At 49.0% G+C, this 16,542-nt stretch overlaps 1 protein-coding gene across 1 annotated transcript; it reads right to left on the bottom strand.

Annotated features, from left to right (window-relative positions):
* Positions 1-3,535: 3,535 nt before the first annotated feature.
* Positions 3,536-4,084, bottom strand: LOC136511491 (uncharacterized). Its single transcript, XM_066505549.1, has one exon. The coding sequence runs from the start codon at positions 4,082-4,084 to the stop codon at positions 3,545-3,547; it is 540 nt and encodes a 179-aa protein (XP_066361646.1). The 3' UTR covers positions 3,536-3,544.
* Positions 4,085-16,542: the final 12,458 nt, after the last annotated feature.

Here is a 16,542-nt window from a genome sequence, read left to right as displayed (position 1 = left end):
CACCTCATCCTTGATTGCAGGGGAGAAACGGTATGGCCGAGAGTAAACAGGTGCAGCTCCTACGTGAAGGAGGTAACTGAGTTGGAGGATCAAACAAACCCGAGTACTCTTGGATGAGATTCTGAATTTCCAGAGGTTGGGCAGGACAGTCAGGCTGCTGCTGAGAATCAGAGGAGCATATGTGTAACACAGCACCCGCAGGCAATTCAGGCAAAATACCAACAAGGTGGACAGAAGTACCCTGATGTTGTAGGTGAATCCACTTCTGACCCAAATGTACTTCCATAGGGCTGTGGGCTTCTAACCAGTCAAGACCAAGAATCATGTCATAGGTTGATAGTGGCAAGACTTTAAGATCGGTAGAGAACTGGCAACCCTGAATAGACCAAACAGCTGAAGGAATATGTGAAGAACAGTTAAGCACCTGGCCATTAGCCACCTGTACTTTCAATGGGGCAGGCAGTGGTTGAGTTTCAGAACTGTGAGCAGCAATCTCTGAGCTGATGAAAGTGTGAGAGCTCCTGGAATCTAGTAAAATCTTGACATTTGATCACCAAGTTGTCCCCAGAAACACATTGTCCTGGGTAAAGCAACCCCTGTCACAGCTGCCACTTGGCCCCGTTCGCTTCGCTGGAAAAAGAAGCCAAAATATTGTTCCGGCTGATTTGTTGTAAGAGAAAAACACTGTTCCGACTGAAAAAAGAAGCTGAAGAAGCCGGATTATAAGAGAAGCGAACAGGGCCGACAGAAACAATACCGTTGCCTCTTCTTCAATAACATCATCTAGTTGAAAAAAGTCCAGAAGCTCCTGAACAATATGAAGCTGAACTGCAGCGGGACATTGGTGATCTCGAGACCACTTGCCACCGCACCTCATACAAAGCCCTTGAGCGTGCCTGGCCGCGCGGAGAGCAGACCACCGTTCATCAGTGGAAAGGCCACGCCCACCATCGCCAGCCGGCTTCACCTCAGGAGCAGGCAATGCGAGGCGTGGAGGTGGAGGAGGTAGGGGCAGCGCCTTCTGAATATACGGCCTGGCGCCAACCGGATTTTCGCAGCGTCTGAATTCCTTCTTCTTGGTTGGGTCAGCGACCTCCTCCTGCAATTTAGCAAGGACACAAGCAGTATCCAGAGTTTGTGGACGATGCAAAGATACAGCTGCTCGTATATAATCTTTCAAGCCATCAATGAATCTCATGGTATAGTAAAGAGGATCAGTAGTGCCACCACAGGCAGACAGCTCATCTACGATAGCAGTAAACTGATCAATGTACTCCTGTACTGAACCAGTTTGACGGATTTGAAAGTGTTGCCTAAGTAAGAGCTCATGATGATCTTAACCAAAGCGTTCAAGGATCATACGGGTGAAGGTAGGCCAGGAACAGGTCTGTAATTGGGACTCAACTGATGGGTACCAGCGAGAGGCAGCAGCTGTAAGATGCATTTTAGCAACCCGCACCCACATATGAGGTTCAGTTCCGTATAACTCTAAATAATCCTTGCACTGACTAAGCCAATCCTTGGGTTGTGATCCATCAAATTTGGGAAAGTCAAATTTAGGCAACTTAGGATTCTGAAAGCCATTATGCCCCACCCCAGTTGTACCACTACGGACTCCATGATCAACAAATGGTTGCAAAACGGAAACCGGAGAGGGAGGTTGGGGAATTGGTGGCATACCCTTAGACCGGGGAATGTATCAGGGTAGAAACTACCCCAAATCCACTCTCCTGGTGGTAATTGTCGACGCAGTACCCGTTGGGCGGTGTTGCTGGAGCGCCGACTGGCAGACGCTCGACAGCTGCGGAAGCGGCGGCGAAGACGCCTGGCGAGGTTGTCGGCTGGTCCAGGATTGCGTGCTCCCAATTGCGAGAGATCTTCGACACCTCGAGCTTGGACTTGGAGACGTCGATTTTGATGTCGTCGACGATGCCTTCGATAGACGGCCTCCACTCGTCGAGCGAAGCAGTGACGCGCTCCAAAGCGGCCATGTGGACCTCCTACGCCTGCTCCAGCTCACGGATCTGGCGCGATAGGCGTGCATCCTGGTCCGCGAAACGCAAATCCAGTGGTGGAGCCAGAAATTATAGATAGGGGGTGCCGGTCGAAGAATTTCAACCATAAAATAACTGAGTGTAGCTTATTTGTTTGGATTTTTGCACCGTGGATAGGCTCATCCAAAGATAAAATGCAAATTTGTGTGATTTTATTGTTCAGAAGTCATCAAAAAATATATGACAAAGCTTTTATTATATCTTTCTAATATAGATTATTAAATTATATATTACATAAAAAAAGTTTGCTTGATGTTGTGGGGGGCCATGGCCCCTGCCAGCCCCCCCTTGGCTCCGCCAGTGCGCGAATCCCACTTCTGGTCGTGCTCGGTGAAGCGGTGATTGAGTTCGTCGATGATGATCTTCGTTTCGGGGTTCAGGCGGTGCTGGCGGCGAGTGAAGTGGTCGTGGGCTAGAGGTTGGGGAAGATCCAGATCGACGGCACCCACAAATCGATTCGTGCGGGGAAGGGAATTACGGCGACCAAATCCCTAACAACAGCTCACTGCTAGAGGCGAGATCAAGCCAACCGGATCAATTGCTCAAATCAATCGATGGAATATGTGCAGATCGATGCGGACAAACCCCAAATGTTAGCAATAGGCAGGAAGTAGGAGAATTTGGGGGAGGGAATCAGACAAACAACATAGCGGATAGGCGAGGAATGTTTAGTTCTGAGAGTTTAGAGTTTGGTTTACATAGATCGTGTGATGTCCTCATCTCTCTCTCTCTCTCTCTCTCTCTCTCTCTCTCATTCTTATACTCTTACATGGGTTCAGCGCCTGCATGTGCACACAAGCACCCTCACATCCACTCGTCGCCAGCCAGTCGGACGTTGGGCTTGCGGACGCGCGAACCGGCCCAAGGCCCATGGACCGCATTACTTGGAGTAGTCGGGCTGGTAACAGTTTTCCACCTCTTTTGGATTGAAAAAAGCTCTGCAGCCCAATCAATAATCAATTGCCTAGCCAAGCAAACGTACAAGCAAACGGTATGATGAGACCTCAGATTCATTATCCATTATAAGCTTACTATGATCAACTTCAGCAACCGTATGAGATCATAAAGTCAATCTAATGAACCTTATCAACTTCAGAAAACTCAATCAAAGCTCTTTGGAGCGGCTTATCGCCTGATCGTCGAGTCCTCCAGAGCTTGGGTAAACAGAATCATGTAGCAGAGGCGCAGTAGTGGTATAGCCGAGAGGGCGAGGCAAGCTAAGACCATAATTTATCAATGACTCTACTCCATCCTTCCCAAAAAATGTACCTACGGAATAATCCTTATCACTTTGATGTTTGATCAGAGGCAAACCACTAAAAAAATCACATGTGCAAACGCAATCTCTTCATAGCCAAATAAAGCGTCTCATTGCAATACAGAAAGCTGAATTTTTGTACACGTACAATTGAATCAACACATCTCCATCGTTTGATCATCTCCTCCGGCCTCCGTCACGTACATACCCAACGAACGCCATGTACGGTATCCTACATCGCCGCCACGCCGTTCCCGCCACCGTGGCGGCGACGCCGGCACTGCGGCGACTGCCCGAAGTTGTCAGCGGGGAACGCCTGCGAGAGCGGGCCGACGTAGAAAATGAGGTGGGCCGCGTCCTCCATGACGATGCGGTCGATGCCCCAGTTGAAGAGGAACATCCGCACCGAGACGCCGCCGAGGTTCCGGATGCTACCGCCCTCGACGTTGCCGTAGATCCTGCGCCGGTACGTGAGACGGTAGCCGCTGTCCACCTCGAACTCGCAGTCCCCGTCCATGAACACCTCGAACGCGCCGTCCGACGGCCGGTACGTGTACCCGGTCACGCCCTCCGGCAGGATGTCCCTCGGGAACCCGAAGCCCTCCAGCATCTCGTACGCGCTCGGCTGAGCTGGGACGACGTCATCGTTGCCCGAGCCGGGGCCGCCGCCTGCGGTGCCGGTGGGGAGTAGCGTCGAGTCGATAGCCGGGACGGTGAGGAGGAGCGAGAGGAGAGGCAGGAGGACGAGGCGGGCCATGACGGTGGCTTGCATTGCCTCGGCACAGAAAGCGATCAACTAGTAAATATTTATAGTTTTGTTGTATGTTGTGATCGGAGGTGGCCTAGCACTCAATGACACGAGATTTATACTGGTTCAGGCAACGTGCCCTACATCTAGTGTAGGTCGGTCAGTGACTTTATTCTCGAGCCCAGGTGCTCGAAGTCTGTAGTGAGGTTACAAACGAGAGAGATGGGGTGTCCGGTCGGAAGGACCGAGATCGACAGGAGCTATGCTATAAACGAAGTGTCCAACCCTAAACTTGAACTTGAAGAGGTCGACTTGGGTGAACTGTCCCTGTTTGAAGGGAGCACACCCCCTTTTATAGAAGAAGGGGGTGGCTTTACAAGTGAAGAGTACAGACGTTTCTAAGCCTTGTTGTCCACGTCGACGGGATGGGACAATGGTGGGCGCCGGCAATATTGTTGATGTCGCTGCAGAATGTTAGGTACATGTGGGAGGTTGAGCTGTTTTCTTCAAGACTGGAGGACGTCGGTACCTACAAAAATGCTGTCTCGCTGACTGGAGACATGGCTATACCACGTTTACCTGGTACGGTGAATTCCGGCGCCCACAATACTGTTGATGTCCAGAGGCACATGGGGGTCTTACCGTACGGGTGTTTTGAACGGCGCCTACAATACTGTAGAGGTAAATGTCGGCGCCTACAATACTGTTCGTGGCAGGGCGGTTGTAAAGTGCTGCTCCGCAGGTTATGGTCCTGGTGCCGTGGTTTGACTTGCGAGCCCCGTCTTGCCTTCCTTCGTACGCCTCCTGGTTCCATCCGAGCGGACGTCCCCGATCGGATGGTCCCCAGTCGGTTCTGGTGTACCAGTCAGAGAATAGCGATGGGCAGGATTCTCTATGAACCCCGGTCGGAGACACGGGGTCGGAGTTGGAGGCGGTCCTCGGGTCAGGCCTTCCGAGTGGAGGCCATGTGAAGGCAGCCAGAGCCTGACGCTAGCGCTCCAATCGGAGAGGCCGTTCGGAGTTGGCCTGAGCCTGAGCTAGTGCTCCGGTCGGAAAGATGGGCCGAAGGCGACCAGGGCCTGAAGCGAGTGCTCCGGTCTGTTGAGTTTAGACTCTTGGGCCAGTCCAGAAGAAGAAAAGGCCATCCTCCTGGGCCGAGCCCTGGCGTGGAAGCTGGTCCCCGAGGGACCCCGGGTTTATGAACACGACAGGAGCCCCCGAGCCCCAGGGCGATTCAGGCAGAATCGTCTGGGGGATTTTTTGTCTTGCCGACGGATGCGCGCGAGCGCACCCGCGGGTGTAGCCCCCGAGCCCCAGGCGGTTCGAGTCGAACCAGCTGGGGTGTTGTCTCAGCAGACGTGTATGTGTGTTTTTTAGTTTGAGACGAAATTTTGTTTAACCACGGTGTCGTTGCGCGCCGTGGGATCGGGTGAGTCGGAGTCATGAACAGACCCTGGCATCAGTGTGCGCCATGGGTGGAGATAGCTTGGTTCGGTTGTGTCAGAGCTCACTGATCTTGTGGCGTCGATGCGTGCCACGGGATTGGGTGAGGCGGATTTTGCGAATGGACCCAGGCGTCGGTGCAGGCCGTGGATCGAGAGAGTTAGTTTAGTTAGTTTAGGAAGCCATTACGCGAGTTTAGGAGTCGTGGTCCCAGGAGCCGTAGCTGGATGTCGCCGATCCTATCGACGCGAGTTTAGGAGTCGCGGTCCCAAGAGCCGTAGCCGGATGTCGCCTATCCTGTCGACGCGAGTTTAGGAGTCGCGGTCCCAAGAGCCGTAGCCGGATGTCACCGATCCAGTCGACGCGAGTTTGGAGTCGCGGTCCCTTGGCATTTGAGCCCCTGAGCCCTGTCGGGCCTTCGCGGGGGTTGGTGTGAGTCGTTTTGCGCTACCCCATCCAGTTCCTCACAACCGGAGGGGCTGAGTTTCGTCACCTATCATGATCGCTCGGGCTCGAAGACTAGCTCGGTGAGCTCGCTAACGGGTGTGATCGAGCGGAATTTGGGTCCGTCGTTTGTGACGGGGTCGGCATAGCCCTCTTGTGGCATTCCACTACTCCATTACCTGCAGCTCGATAGATGCCTAGGTCATTCCGGAGATTGACCCGGGTGGCCTAATGGCCTTCCCTCGATGGAAATTCTGTGAGCTTGGCGAGAGGTTCAGGATCGAACGAGAAGGTTGAGATGACCCGATTTGCCAGACCGGGCAAAGGCCGCACGGTACTCATCTACGGTTTTCTCCCCTGGCTCTGTTTGGTTGCTCATATCGAATGAGGCAAGCCACCGCTTCGTGGCGCAACATGGAGCGTTCTGGTGCATTTCGCTGCATGTGCGATGCTTAGTTCCCGAGCCCCAGGCGGTTCATGCCCTAACCGTCCGGGGGTTTCAGGCGTATGGAATGAAATGCACATATGGATGTATGAATGTTCTAAATTGAAATAGAGGGGCTTTGGTAGTGTTTTACCTTGACGACTGGTGTGACGAGGTTCGAAGAGCTCCAGTCGGAAACGTCCGACCGGTACCTGCGCTTGTCAATTGTGGGTTAGCCCTTGTGTGAATAGTTTTGTATTAATGAACACATGCTCACCTTGATGACCTGAGAGACGGGGTTTGGAGAGCCTCAGTCAGAAATGTCCGACCGGGACCCATGCTCATCATTCGAGACAGAGTCGGCGTGGCCCGTATGGGGCATCCCTTCGCTTCCTACCTGTATCTTAGGTGTGGATACTGAGCGATTCGATCGACTCAGGGGGCCGGTTGGTCTTTCAGCGGAGATTTTGTGTGGTGGTGCCTGCATGACTGGAGTGACAGGGTTCGAAGAGCTCCAGTTGGAAACGTTCGACCGGTACCTATGCTTGTCAATCGTGGGTTAGCCCTCGTGTGAACAGTTTTGTATTAATGAACACATCCGTGCTGTCCTTGTGACAGAACCATGATATTCGTTCCCTGTGTTTATCTTAGCATAACTTTTTTTATCCTTTCTTTCTCATACCTGCCCTTTTGTTCCGTAGGCCACGACCTTGTGAGCCTGGGGCGTGGCCCGCGAGGCTCAGCTGTTCGTGATCGTAGGAAAAGGTAGGGTGCGTTTGGTTGGGAGTAAGAACAGAGTTACGTAAGGTAAACACAGGGAATGGAATGTGTTTCTGTTTGGGGACACAGTTGCTTTTATCGTGCGGTAAAAAAGAGGGGTAATATTTTAATATTGTACCCTTATGGAGCCCGTGCGACCCGGGCTGAAAGTGTTTCGGGTAGGGGTGCTCTTACAGGAGCGTGTTCTAACAAAAAAGTGGTTTAGACCAAATTTAGGGGAAAAACGACGTAGTTGTTCAATGTTCCAAGTGTTGTTGAGAAAGTTGCCATTGTTGTCCTCCAGTCGGTAGGTGTCCGGTCGGACTACTTCGGTTACCGTATAGGGTCCTTCCCATGGTGGAGAGAGCTTGTGTTTTTCCTTCGTTGATTGGGTTCTCTGGAGTACGAGGTCGCCGACTTCGAGAATCCTTCCTCTGATCTTCCTTTTGTGGTACCTGCGGAGGGTTTGTTGGTAGCGAGCGGAGCGGATGACGGTTGCTTCACGGGCCTCTTCGAGTAGGTCGACTGCATCTTGTTGGGCCTCCGTGGCTCGGTCATGGTCGAAAGCCTTCACTATTGGTGCGCCGTGGTCGAGGTTAGAGGGCAACACTGCCTCAGCTCCGTAGGCCAGGAAGAAGGGTGTGAATCCCGTAGATCGGTTTTGGGTCATTCTCAGGCTCTAGAGGATCGCTGGTGAAAGGATCAAGATGCCCAAGAGGGGGGGTAAATTGGGCTAATTCTAAATTTTCTTGCAATAATTAAATCCTACGGTTAGCCCAATTAACCCCTTGTGCCTAGAGAAGTGTTTCTATTAATCTAATGCACAATGGACTTGCAACCTATGTTCCAAACTTACTCTAGCATGGCAATTCCATGAATGTAACGACAAGTATTGAATTGCTCAAAGTAAATGCTTAAAGTAAATAGAGAGAGAGGAACACGGTGATGTTTTGCCGAGGTATCAGAGAGTCGTCACTCCTCACTAGTCCTCATTGGAGCACCCACGCAAGGGTGTAGCTCCCCCTTGATCTGCGTAAGGATCAAGTGCTCTCTACAGGTTGATTCTTCGACACTCCGTCGCGGCGAATCACCCAAAACCCCTCACAACTTGAGTTGGGTCACCCACAAGCTCCGCCGGGTGATCACCAAGCTCCCAATCACCACCAAGCTATCTAGGTGATGGCGATCACCAAGAGTAACAAGCACAAACTCTCACTTGACCTCTCGAAGCCTAATGAGAACGGTGGATGCACACTTTGCTACTCTTGATTCACTAATGAGGCTACTCTCGTGGATTCACGAATCTCAATCACCTCACTAGGACCTTGCTCTTCTTGGCACTCACAAACGTGTTTCTCAACTGTTGGAATGAGCAAAAGTGACTCCACACATGAGTGGAGCTTCTATTTATAAGGCAGCCTGAAAAATAAACCGTTATGAGCTTCTGCGGGGTGACCGGACGCTCCGGTCATGTTGACCAGACGCTTCGGTCAGTTCAACCTGCATTCCAGTGTTTAAGTGTTGACCGAACACTGGCAGGGTCCAATCACCACTGACCAGACGTGTTCGGCCATGTTAAACTCTCACTGGATGCTTACTATACTCGACCGGATGTTGGATCCTCAGGGTCCGGTCAGTACTAACCAGACACGTCCGGTCACGAATTCCCTTCTCTAGAACCTTACTGGAGTTGACCGGACGCTGCCACTCAGCGTCTGGTCACTTGACCACTCCAGCGTCCGGTCACACCGAACGCAATCTCTTAATCAAATGAACTGACCTGATCCTGCGGCCAGCGTCTGGTCGCACCGGAGCCAATGTCCGGTCAATATTTGACCCTCCATTCACTTCCAACTCTCAAACATATGTGAATGAAGTTTGCTCCATAGGATCATAGGGCTGTTGTGGAGCTACCTAGTGCTAGTTTAACAAGTGTGCACCACACCTAACTCACTAGACTCACCTAGGTCAAGTTACCCGTCCATACCCCCCTTAATAGTACGGCCAAAGGAAAAACAAAGTCCTAAACTACTCTAAGTGTCACTCCAACTCCAATCGACACTTAGAACTAGTCATCCTTAACCTTGTCATCCATCCTTTGAAAACTGAAATGATTTCCATCGTAGGGGCATGACCACCTTGATTGCCCAATTGATCTCCATTACCATGACCTAACTTAATTGCCTCTTCAAAACACACGTTAGTCATAGTAATCTTGTATTGTCATTAATCACCGAAACCCAACAAGGGGCCTAGATGCTTTCAATCTCCCCCTTTTTGGTGATTGATGACAATACCACCTCGAGTATGTGAAAGAGTGAGTTTTTTGTTATGCTTGATTCATATAAGCTTTTGTCGATAGGAACCAAATGGTTAAGCAAACTTATATGACCCAAGCAAACACGATGTACTCAAAAGATATGAAATAAGCATGAGTACAAGTAATAAAGCTCATTTGCATTGGAGTATAAACGCGGAAGCAAAGCAAATGAGCACAACACAAGTGATATGACATATAAATAATGTAAAGTAGAGAGCACACATGTCATATATCACAATCATGTAGATATCACTATCACATAGATATAATAGTATGCATGAAGGTAAACACACGAATGCATAAACGTAATAGTGTATCACACAAATAAGACTCCAAATGTATATAATAGACTAATAACTCACTAAGACTCCCCCTAAACGTCGCTCCCCCTAAGTCTACATACTCGAACCCTCTCCCCCTTTGGCGTCAAACACCAAAACCTAAGGGTCGGTCGACGGAGCTGCAGCGGACGAGCCGGGCACTGAGGTACGAGGGGCAAGCTAGAACTGGGCGCCATCATCATCTGACCCTGAGCTTTGTACTGACTAACCCTCTATGGCAGGAAGCGTCGCTGAAGCGGTCTAGGTCTGAGCTGGGGTAGGTGCTGCCTGTGATGCTGCTAGTATATCTATCGTAGGATCTAAAGATGCGACAGACGAAGGGAGCCTCTGAGTAGTCATGGTGATAGGGGCTACTGTAGAAGGACCGACGGTATGCATATGTGGTGGTGTAGGCATGCCTATTGACTCGCTGAAGGATGCTCCAAGACTCCTGGAGACTGACGTGTCAGGCACAAATAGCGAGGAAGACTGATCCGGTGAGAAGCCCGTATGATATGGTGTGAACTGTGGGGCTACCACTGGTGAGAACAACCACTGGGACACCTGTACTATGGGAGAGGCAAATGGAGCTGGAGGTTGTCCCTGACTCTGAAGCCCACTAGGTTGTACTGCTGGAGTCATCGTAGTGGTGGCAGGTTGAGCAAGCTAGGGCGAAAGCTGTGGCTGTGGGGCCCCAAGTGATGTTACTATATGCTGCATAAATTCCATAAGCTACTGCTGTATGAGTAACTACTGCTGATGCATCTGTTGCTGCTGCTGCTGGAGGACCTGCTGCTGTCGCTGGAACTCGTCCTGACGAGCCTAAAACTGTGCAAAGTTGGCAGCAGTCTCCTGAGCCTATCATGCCTGATTCTGCTGCATCCGCTCAAGAATAGCAATTAAAGTGGGGTCCGTCTACGGTGCAGGTGGAGCTGAGCTAGAACTATCAGCCTCTACATTGTGTTTGTGTGGAGGCATATGAGGAATAGGCCGGTAGTCATCATCTGAACTATCACTAGACTCAGTCACCTCCTGCTGTGCCTCAAGTTGCTCCTCCTCAGTAGCGGCTATGCCTCTGATAATCTCGTCCTGCTGAGCTACTGACTCTAGAACATCTAGACGATAGCTAGGCTGAGTGGGTGCATGAGGTGTGCTATGCCTGATCCTCTATGCCATGTTATAAGCTGGAAACTCAGTGGTGGCACCTTTGTACTCTGCAACCATCTTAGGGGTCCTAACCTGCACAGCCTTGAGCATTAAGAAAGTGATCCAATGTGCATATGGAAGCTGCCTACGACCCTTGAAGCCCTCAGCTATAGTATCCTCCATCTCTGATAGAAGGAGGTCCCAAATATCGAACACGGTCTGCTGCATCAAGGCGTTGAGGAGCCAAAGCTGTAGGTGAGTCAGACCCTCTCTATATCCCAACATGTGAAGTAGTGTCCTCCTGATGATAGCCTCTAACACTCGAGCTATAGGAGTAAGGTCACTGGGGTTCCTCCTCGACCCCTCACCAAAGGGCTCCTTGAAGCAATGTCGCACAAGATCAGTAGGGACACCAAACCTCCATGAGGATGCCTAGGAGGCTCCTGCTGTCCATAACATACCTCATGTAACCTAACAGGCTGCTCCTATAGCCTCAGTATCTCCCTAGCCCTGAAACTCATCACCCTGTAGTCTCTGCCTCTGAATGCAAAGTGTATGAAGTTATGCTGTGGGTCAACATAGAGCGAAGCATAAAACTGCTGAACCCAAGATGGTACATACAGTCCAGTCTGACCAATCAGATCTGTTAGCCCCAGCAAATATGATAAGTAAGGGTGGATATGCTCTCCAGCTGCTACCACAATAGACTCTATACTGTATACCCGCTGAGATCTGAACTCTGCCCCACTATTGAGATAAGCATTGTAGAAATCCTCCTACAGTGGCGTGTAGAAACCCTCTGCTGCTCTCTCATCCCTCCTCGGAGGAAACCACACCTCAAACTCTACAAATCTCAACTGCCGAACCTTCCTGGCCATGGCGGCCCTCAAGTCAAGATGTACCACTAGAGGTGGACCCTGTGGTCTAGGCAATGGACGCGATCCCCTCTGTTGTGTCGGCGGCCTCGGTGAGACTAGAACATAGGTACGACCAGAGCAGCGTAGCTAGGGTGCCTGCTCGGTCTCCTCAGGCTCCTCGGCCTGCTGGCCCTCCTGAGTCTCCTGATCTGGCTGAGGCTCTACTGGTGGGGGCTGCTGTTGTGGCTCCTGCTAGGACTCCCCCTAAGGCTGAGGCTCCTCAATAGCCAGACAACGTCCTACCATCATAACAGTGCCAGGTGGACCACCATGACGACGCTTAGCCTCCTCAACTACTGCCCTCTGTGTTGGTGTAAGCTGCTGATCTACAATGACAACACCACTGCGAGCACCGCCTCTCTCAGCACGCTCTATGACCTCAGCGACTGCTGCTGCTCTCGCTGTCTCTGCATCGGGGTACTTGCGCTTCTTAGATGTAACCTACTTCATCGCCTTGCCTTTGGTTCCTATAGGCTGGCGAGGCGGGGGCCTCCGATCGTCATCTCCTGGACCACCACCAACATTCTTGGTGCGAGCCATCTGATCTGACAAGAGAAAAACTGCTGCTGACAAGATCAACTGTCCACTAACACTTTCGAGGCTTGGCCTCGATCCGTACTTACGAGCTTGGCTCCAAGTTAACTGACAACTACACCTGTCACCTCAACGGCACCGACTCACTACACGATGGAATAGATGGATATACAAGTAAATACGATATATCTAATAGATGCGAAACTCTATTAGAGCAAGCAATTTAGATGCGAAATTGAAACGACTGGCTTGCTACCTGACGATCGGTGATCTGAGAAAAGAAGAGACATCACGCGAGGAACCTCGGAACCGGCTAGGGTTTAGATTGAAAGCCCTGAATGCAATTTAAAACAGTGCTGTGCAATTGATCTAGGTCACAAGCAAAGCAAATTGAGAGCAAGGGTTTGGCCTTACCAACGAGGAGGCAGGGCTAGGGCACGGTAGGTGCGGGCTTGGATGGCACAACCACTACAGCGTAGTAGAAGCTAGAGCATGGTGGTGGAGGCTAGGTAGGGCATGGGAACTACGACTGCGGTGGTGCTTGGAGGCTGGCCCGAGCACTGCTGGCGTGGCGGGTCGACGCGGTGGAGCTAAACGGCAGCAAGGGCACAGGAGGCGCACGGGAGGCTTACGGACGCTGCGGGCGATGGAGTTCGTCGGCGATTAGGGCTTGGCAGCGGCGGAATAGGTCAGCAAGGAAGGCACGTGCGAGTAAATAGATCCCCCGACGTGACAAGAAAGGAAATGGATAAAGAGTCCTAAAGCCGCACGAGATCTACTGACCGGACGCTCCGGTGGTAGCGACCGAACGCTACCACCCAGTGTCCGATCAATTCTAGAGAGGTCCAATTCCTCTAGAATCATGACCGGACACGTCCGGTGGTTCATGATCGGACGCAGACAGGGTCCGGTCAGCTGCCTTGAACGCCATGTAGATCGACCGGATGCTGGATCCTTTCCTGACCGGACACTCAAACACAGAGTCCGGTCACTCCTTCAGCTTCTGTTCACCTCCTATGAACTGACCGGACGCTAGACAGCAGAGTCCGGTGCAGCGTCCGGTCACTCTTTTCCAGCAAATCTTCAATGTTCCTCCATGCTGCCTGTTCCCAATCAAGTCTCAACATGAATAAGATCCAAATAAACACCAATTGGGACTGATGTGAGTGACCTCTCTCAAACCCTTATATTTTTCAAAATATTTTGCCTTAGGCTATAATTCTTTTTAAGAAAATAGGCAATAAGAGGGCAAATGAAACAAAACGACAAAACAACATCCATGCATATGCAATACTTGTAAGTAAATCTAGTTGCTTGTCAAGTTTGATCCAAGGTTAAGCTTCTTCACACGCTTTTCGGCGGTTATCTTAACCATGTTAGACAAGCCCTATATGCATTACCAAAAATTAAACATGTTGTATATTACAATGAATGCAAGGGACAACACAAGCTCAATTTTTAGTGAAGTTACTAAAATCAAGTACATTGAGCTCATTCCGCAATCTACAAAATGTAGCCTCATCTAGCGGTTTAGTGAAGATATCCGCTAAATGATCTTCGGTTCTTATACCTTCTAGTGATATATCATTTTTAGCAACATGATCTCTTAGAAAGTGATGGTGGATATCAATGTGCTTGGTGTGAGAGTGTTGAACCGGATTATTTGCAAGTTTTACCGCACTTTCATTATCGCACAAAAGAGGTACTTTTTCTAGAACTACACCATAGTCTAGCAAAGTTTGTTTTATGTATAAAATTTGTGCACAACAAGCACCCACGGCAATGTATTCCGCTTCGACGGTGGATAAAGCCACACTATTTTGTTTCTTGGAGGACCAAGACACAAGTGATCTACCAAGCAAATGGCACCCTCCGGATGTGCTCTTTCTATCAACTTTGCATCCGGCATAATCCGAATCGGAATAGCCAACTAATTCAAATATAGCTCCTTTGGGATACCAAAGGTCAATGCTTGGTGTGTGCTTAAGATACCTAAGGATTCTTTTTACGGCAATTAAATATGTTTCCTTAGGATTAGCTTGAAATCTTGCATATATACACATACTAAACATGATGTTGGGCCTAGATGCGGTTAAATATAACAAGCTACCAATCATAGAATGGTAGAGAGTTTGATCAACCAGGTTACCTCCCTCATCTAGGTCGAGATTTCCATTTGTAGGCATTGGTGTCTTGATTGGCTTACATTCATCCATCTTGAATCTCTTGAGAAGGTCTTTTGTGTATTTCTCTTGAGAGATAAAGATGCCTTCTTTCATTTGCTTGACTTGAAAACCAAGAAAGAATATAAGCTCACCAATCATGGACATCTCGAACTCCTTCGACATCAATTCACCAAATTCTTTGCATGAGTCTTCATTTGATGATCCAAAGATAATATCATCAACATATACTTGATAAATGAAGATATGCCCATCAAGCTTCTTGGTGAATAGTGTGGTGTCGACCTTCCCAATGGTGAAGCCCTTCTCAAAGAGGAAGTCCCGAAGGCGCTCATACTAAGCTCTTGGGGCTTGCTTAAGCCCATATAGTGCCTTGGACAACCTATAAACATGATTAGGATATCTAGGGTCTTCAAACCCAGGAGGTTGATCAACATAGACTAGTTCATTAATAAAGCCATTTAAAAATGCACTTTTTACATCCATTTGATATAGTTTCATTTCATGATGTGATGCATATGCAAGTAGGATACAGATGGCTTCTAATCTTGCAACCGGTGCAAAGGTCTCTCCAAAATCCAAACCTTCAACTTGGGAGAACCCCTTTGCAACTAGTCTTGCCTTGTTCCTCACAACAACACCTTGATCATCTTGCTTGTTGCGGTTCCAATGACTCTTGCACCTTTTGGTCGCTCTTCAAGAGTCTAAACTTCATTACGAGTGAAGTTATTCAACTCTTCATGTATGGCATTTATCCAATCTAGATCTTTAAGAACTTCTTCTACCTTGGTAGGTTCATAGCAAGAGACAAAAGAGTGATGAGCAATAAATGAAGTAAGTTTTTGAGATTGAGTCATTACACCCTTTGATGGACTCCCTATGATGAGATCTTATGGATGATCTTATAGGAGAGGTGTATTTCTTCTATTGACCACTTGAGGAGGAGGTTGTGGAGCATCAACATCTTGTCCTTGTACCACCATTTGCTCATGGGAGATATGAGTATCTTCATTTTCTAATCTCTCATCTTTTTCACCATCTTGTGGCACACTTGATGAAGAAGGTTGATCAATGATTTGTACATCATCTTCATCATCTTTTGGCTTGATGTCTCCCACTGGAATATTCTTCATAGCCTCCCTCAATGGTTCATCACCTACATCATCAAGATTCTCATGTGCTCCTTGGGAGTCATTAGATTCATCAAATTCCACATCATATGTTTCTTCAACCAAGCCGATGGCATGATTAAATACTCTATATGCTTTGGACTTTGATGAATAACCAATAAGAAAACCAATATCACAACATCTTTGAAACTTCCCTAGGTGTTGCTGCTTCTTGTAGATGTAGCATTTGCAACCAAACACCCTAAAGAAGGAGACGTCCGGCTTCTTCCCATTGAGCAACTCATAAGGTGTCTTGCCAAGGAACTTTTGAAGGAATAGGCGGTTTGATACATAGCATGTGGTGTTGATTGCTTCCGCCCATAGAACTTCAGGGGTGTTGTACTCATCTAGCATTGTCCTTGCAAGAGTGATCAAAGTCTGGTTCTTACTCTCAACTACACCATTTTGTTGAGGAGTATAAGTTGTGGAGACTTCATGCTTGATCCCAACTTCATCATAATAAGCTTCAATGTTTGTATTGTCAAATTCTTTTCTATTATCACTTCTAATCTTCTTGAGCTTCACTTCAAATTCATTTTGAGCTCTCTTGGCAAACTTCTTGAAGCAAGATGCAACTTTGGATTTATCATGAAGAAAGAATACCCATGTGTACCTTGAATAGTCATCAACAATCACAAGACAATAGAGATTCCCTCCCAAACTCTTGTATGTTGTTGGTCCAAATAAATCCATGTGTAGGAGTTCTAGCACTCTTGTGGTTGACATGAAAGCTTTGGTTGGATGAGTATTTGCAACTTGTTTGCTAGCTTGACATGCACTACAAAGCTTGTCCTTTTCAAACTTCACATCCTTTAACCCTCTC

This window comes from Miscanthus floridulus, chromosome 16 (assembly GCF_019320115.1).
Source record: "Miscanthus floridulus cultivar M001 chromosome 16, ASM1932011v1, whole genome shotgun sequence".
Lineage (NCBI taxonomy): Eukaryota > Viridiplantae > Streptophyta > Magnoliopsida > Poales > Poaceae > Miscanthus > Miscanthus floridulus.
This window is presented reverse-complemented; position numbering and strand designations above follow the sequence as displayed.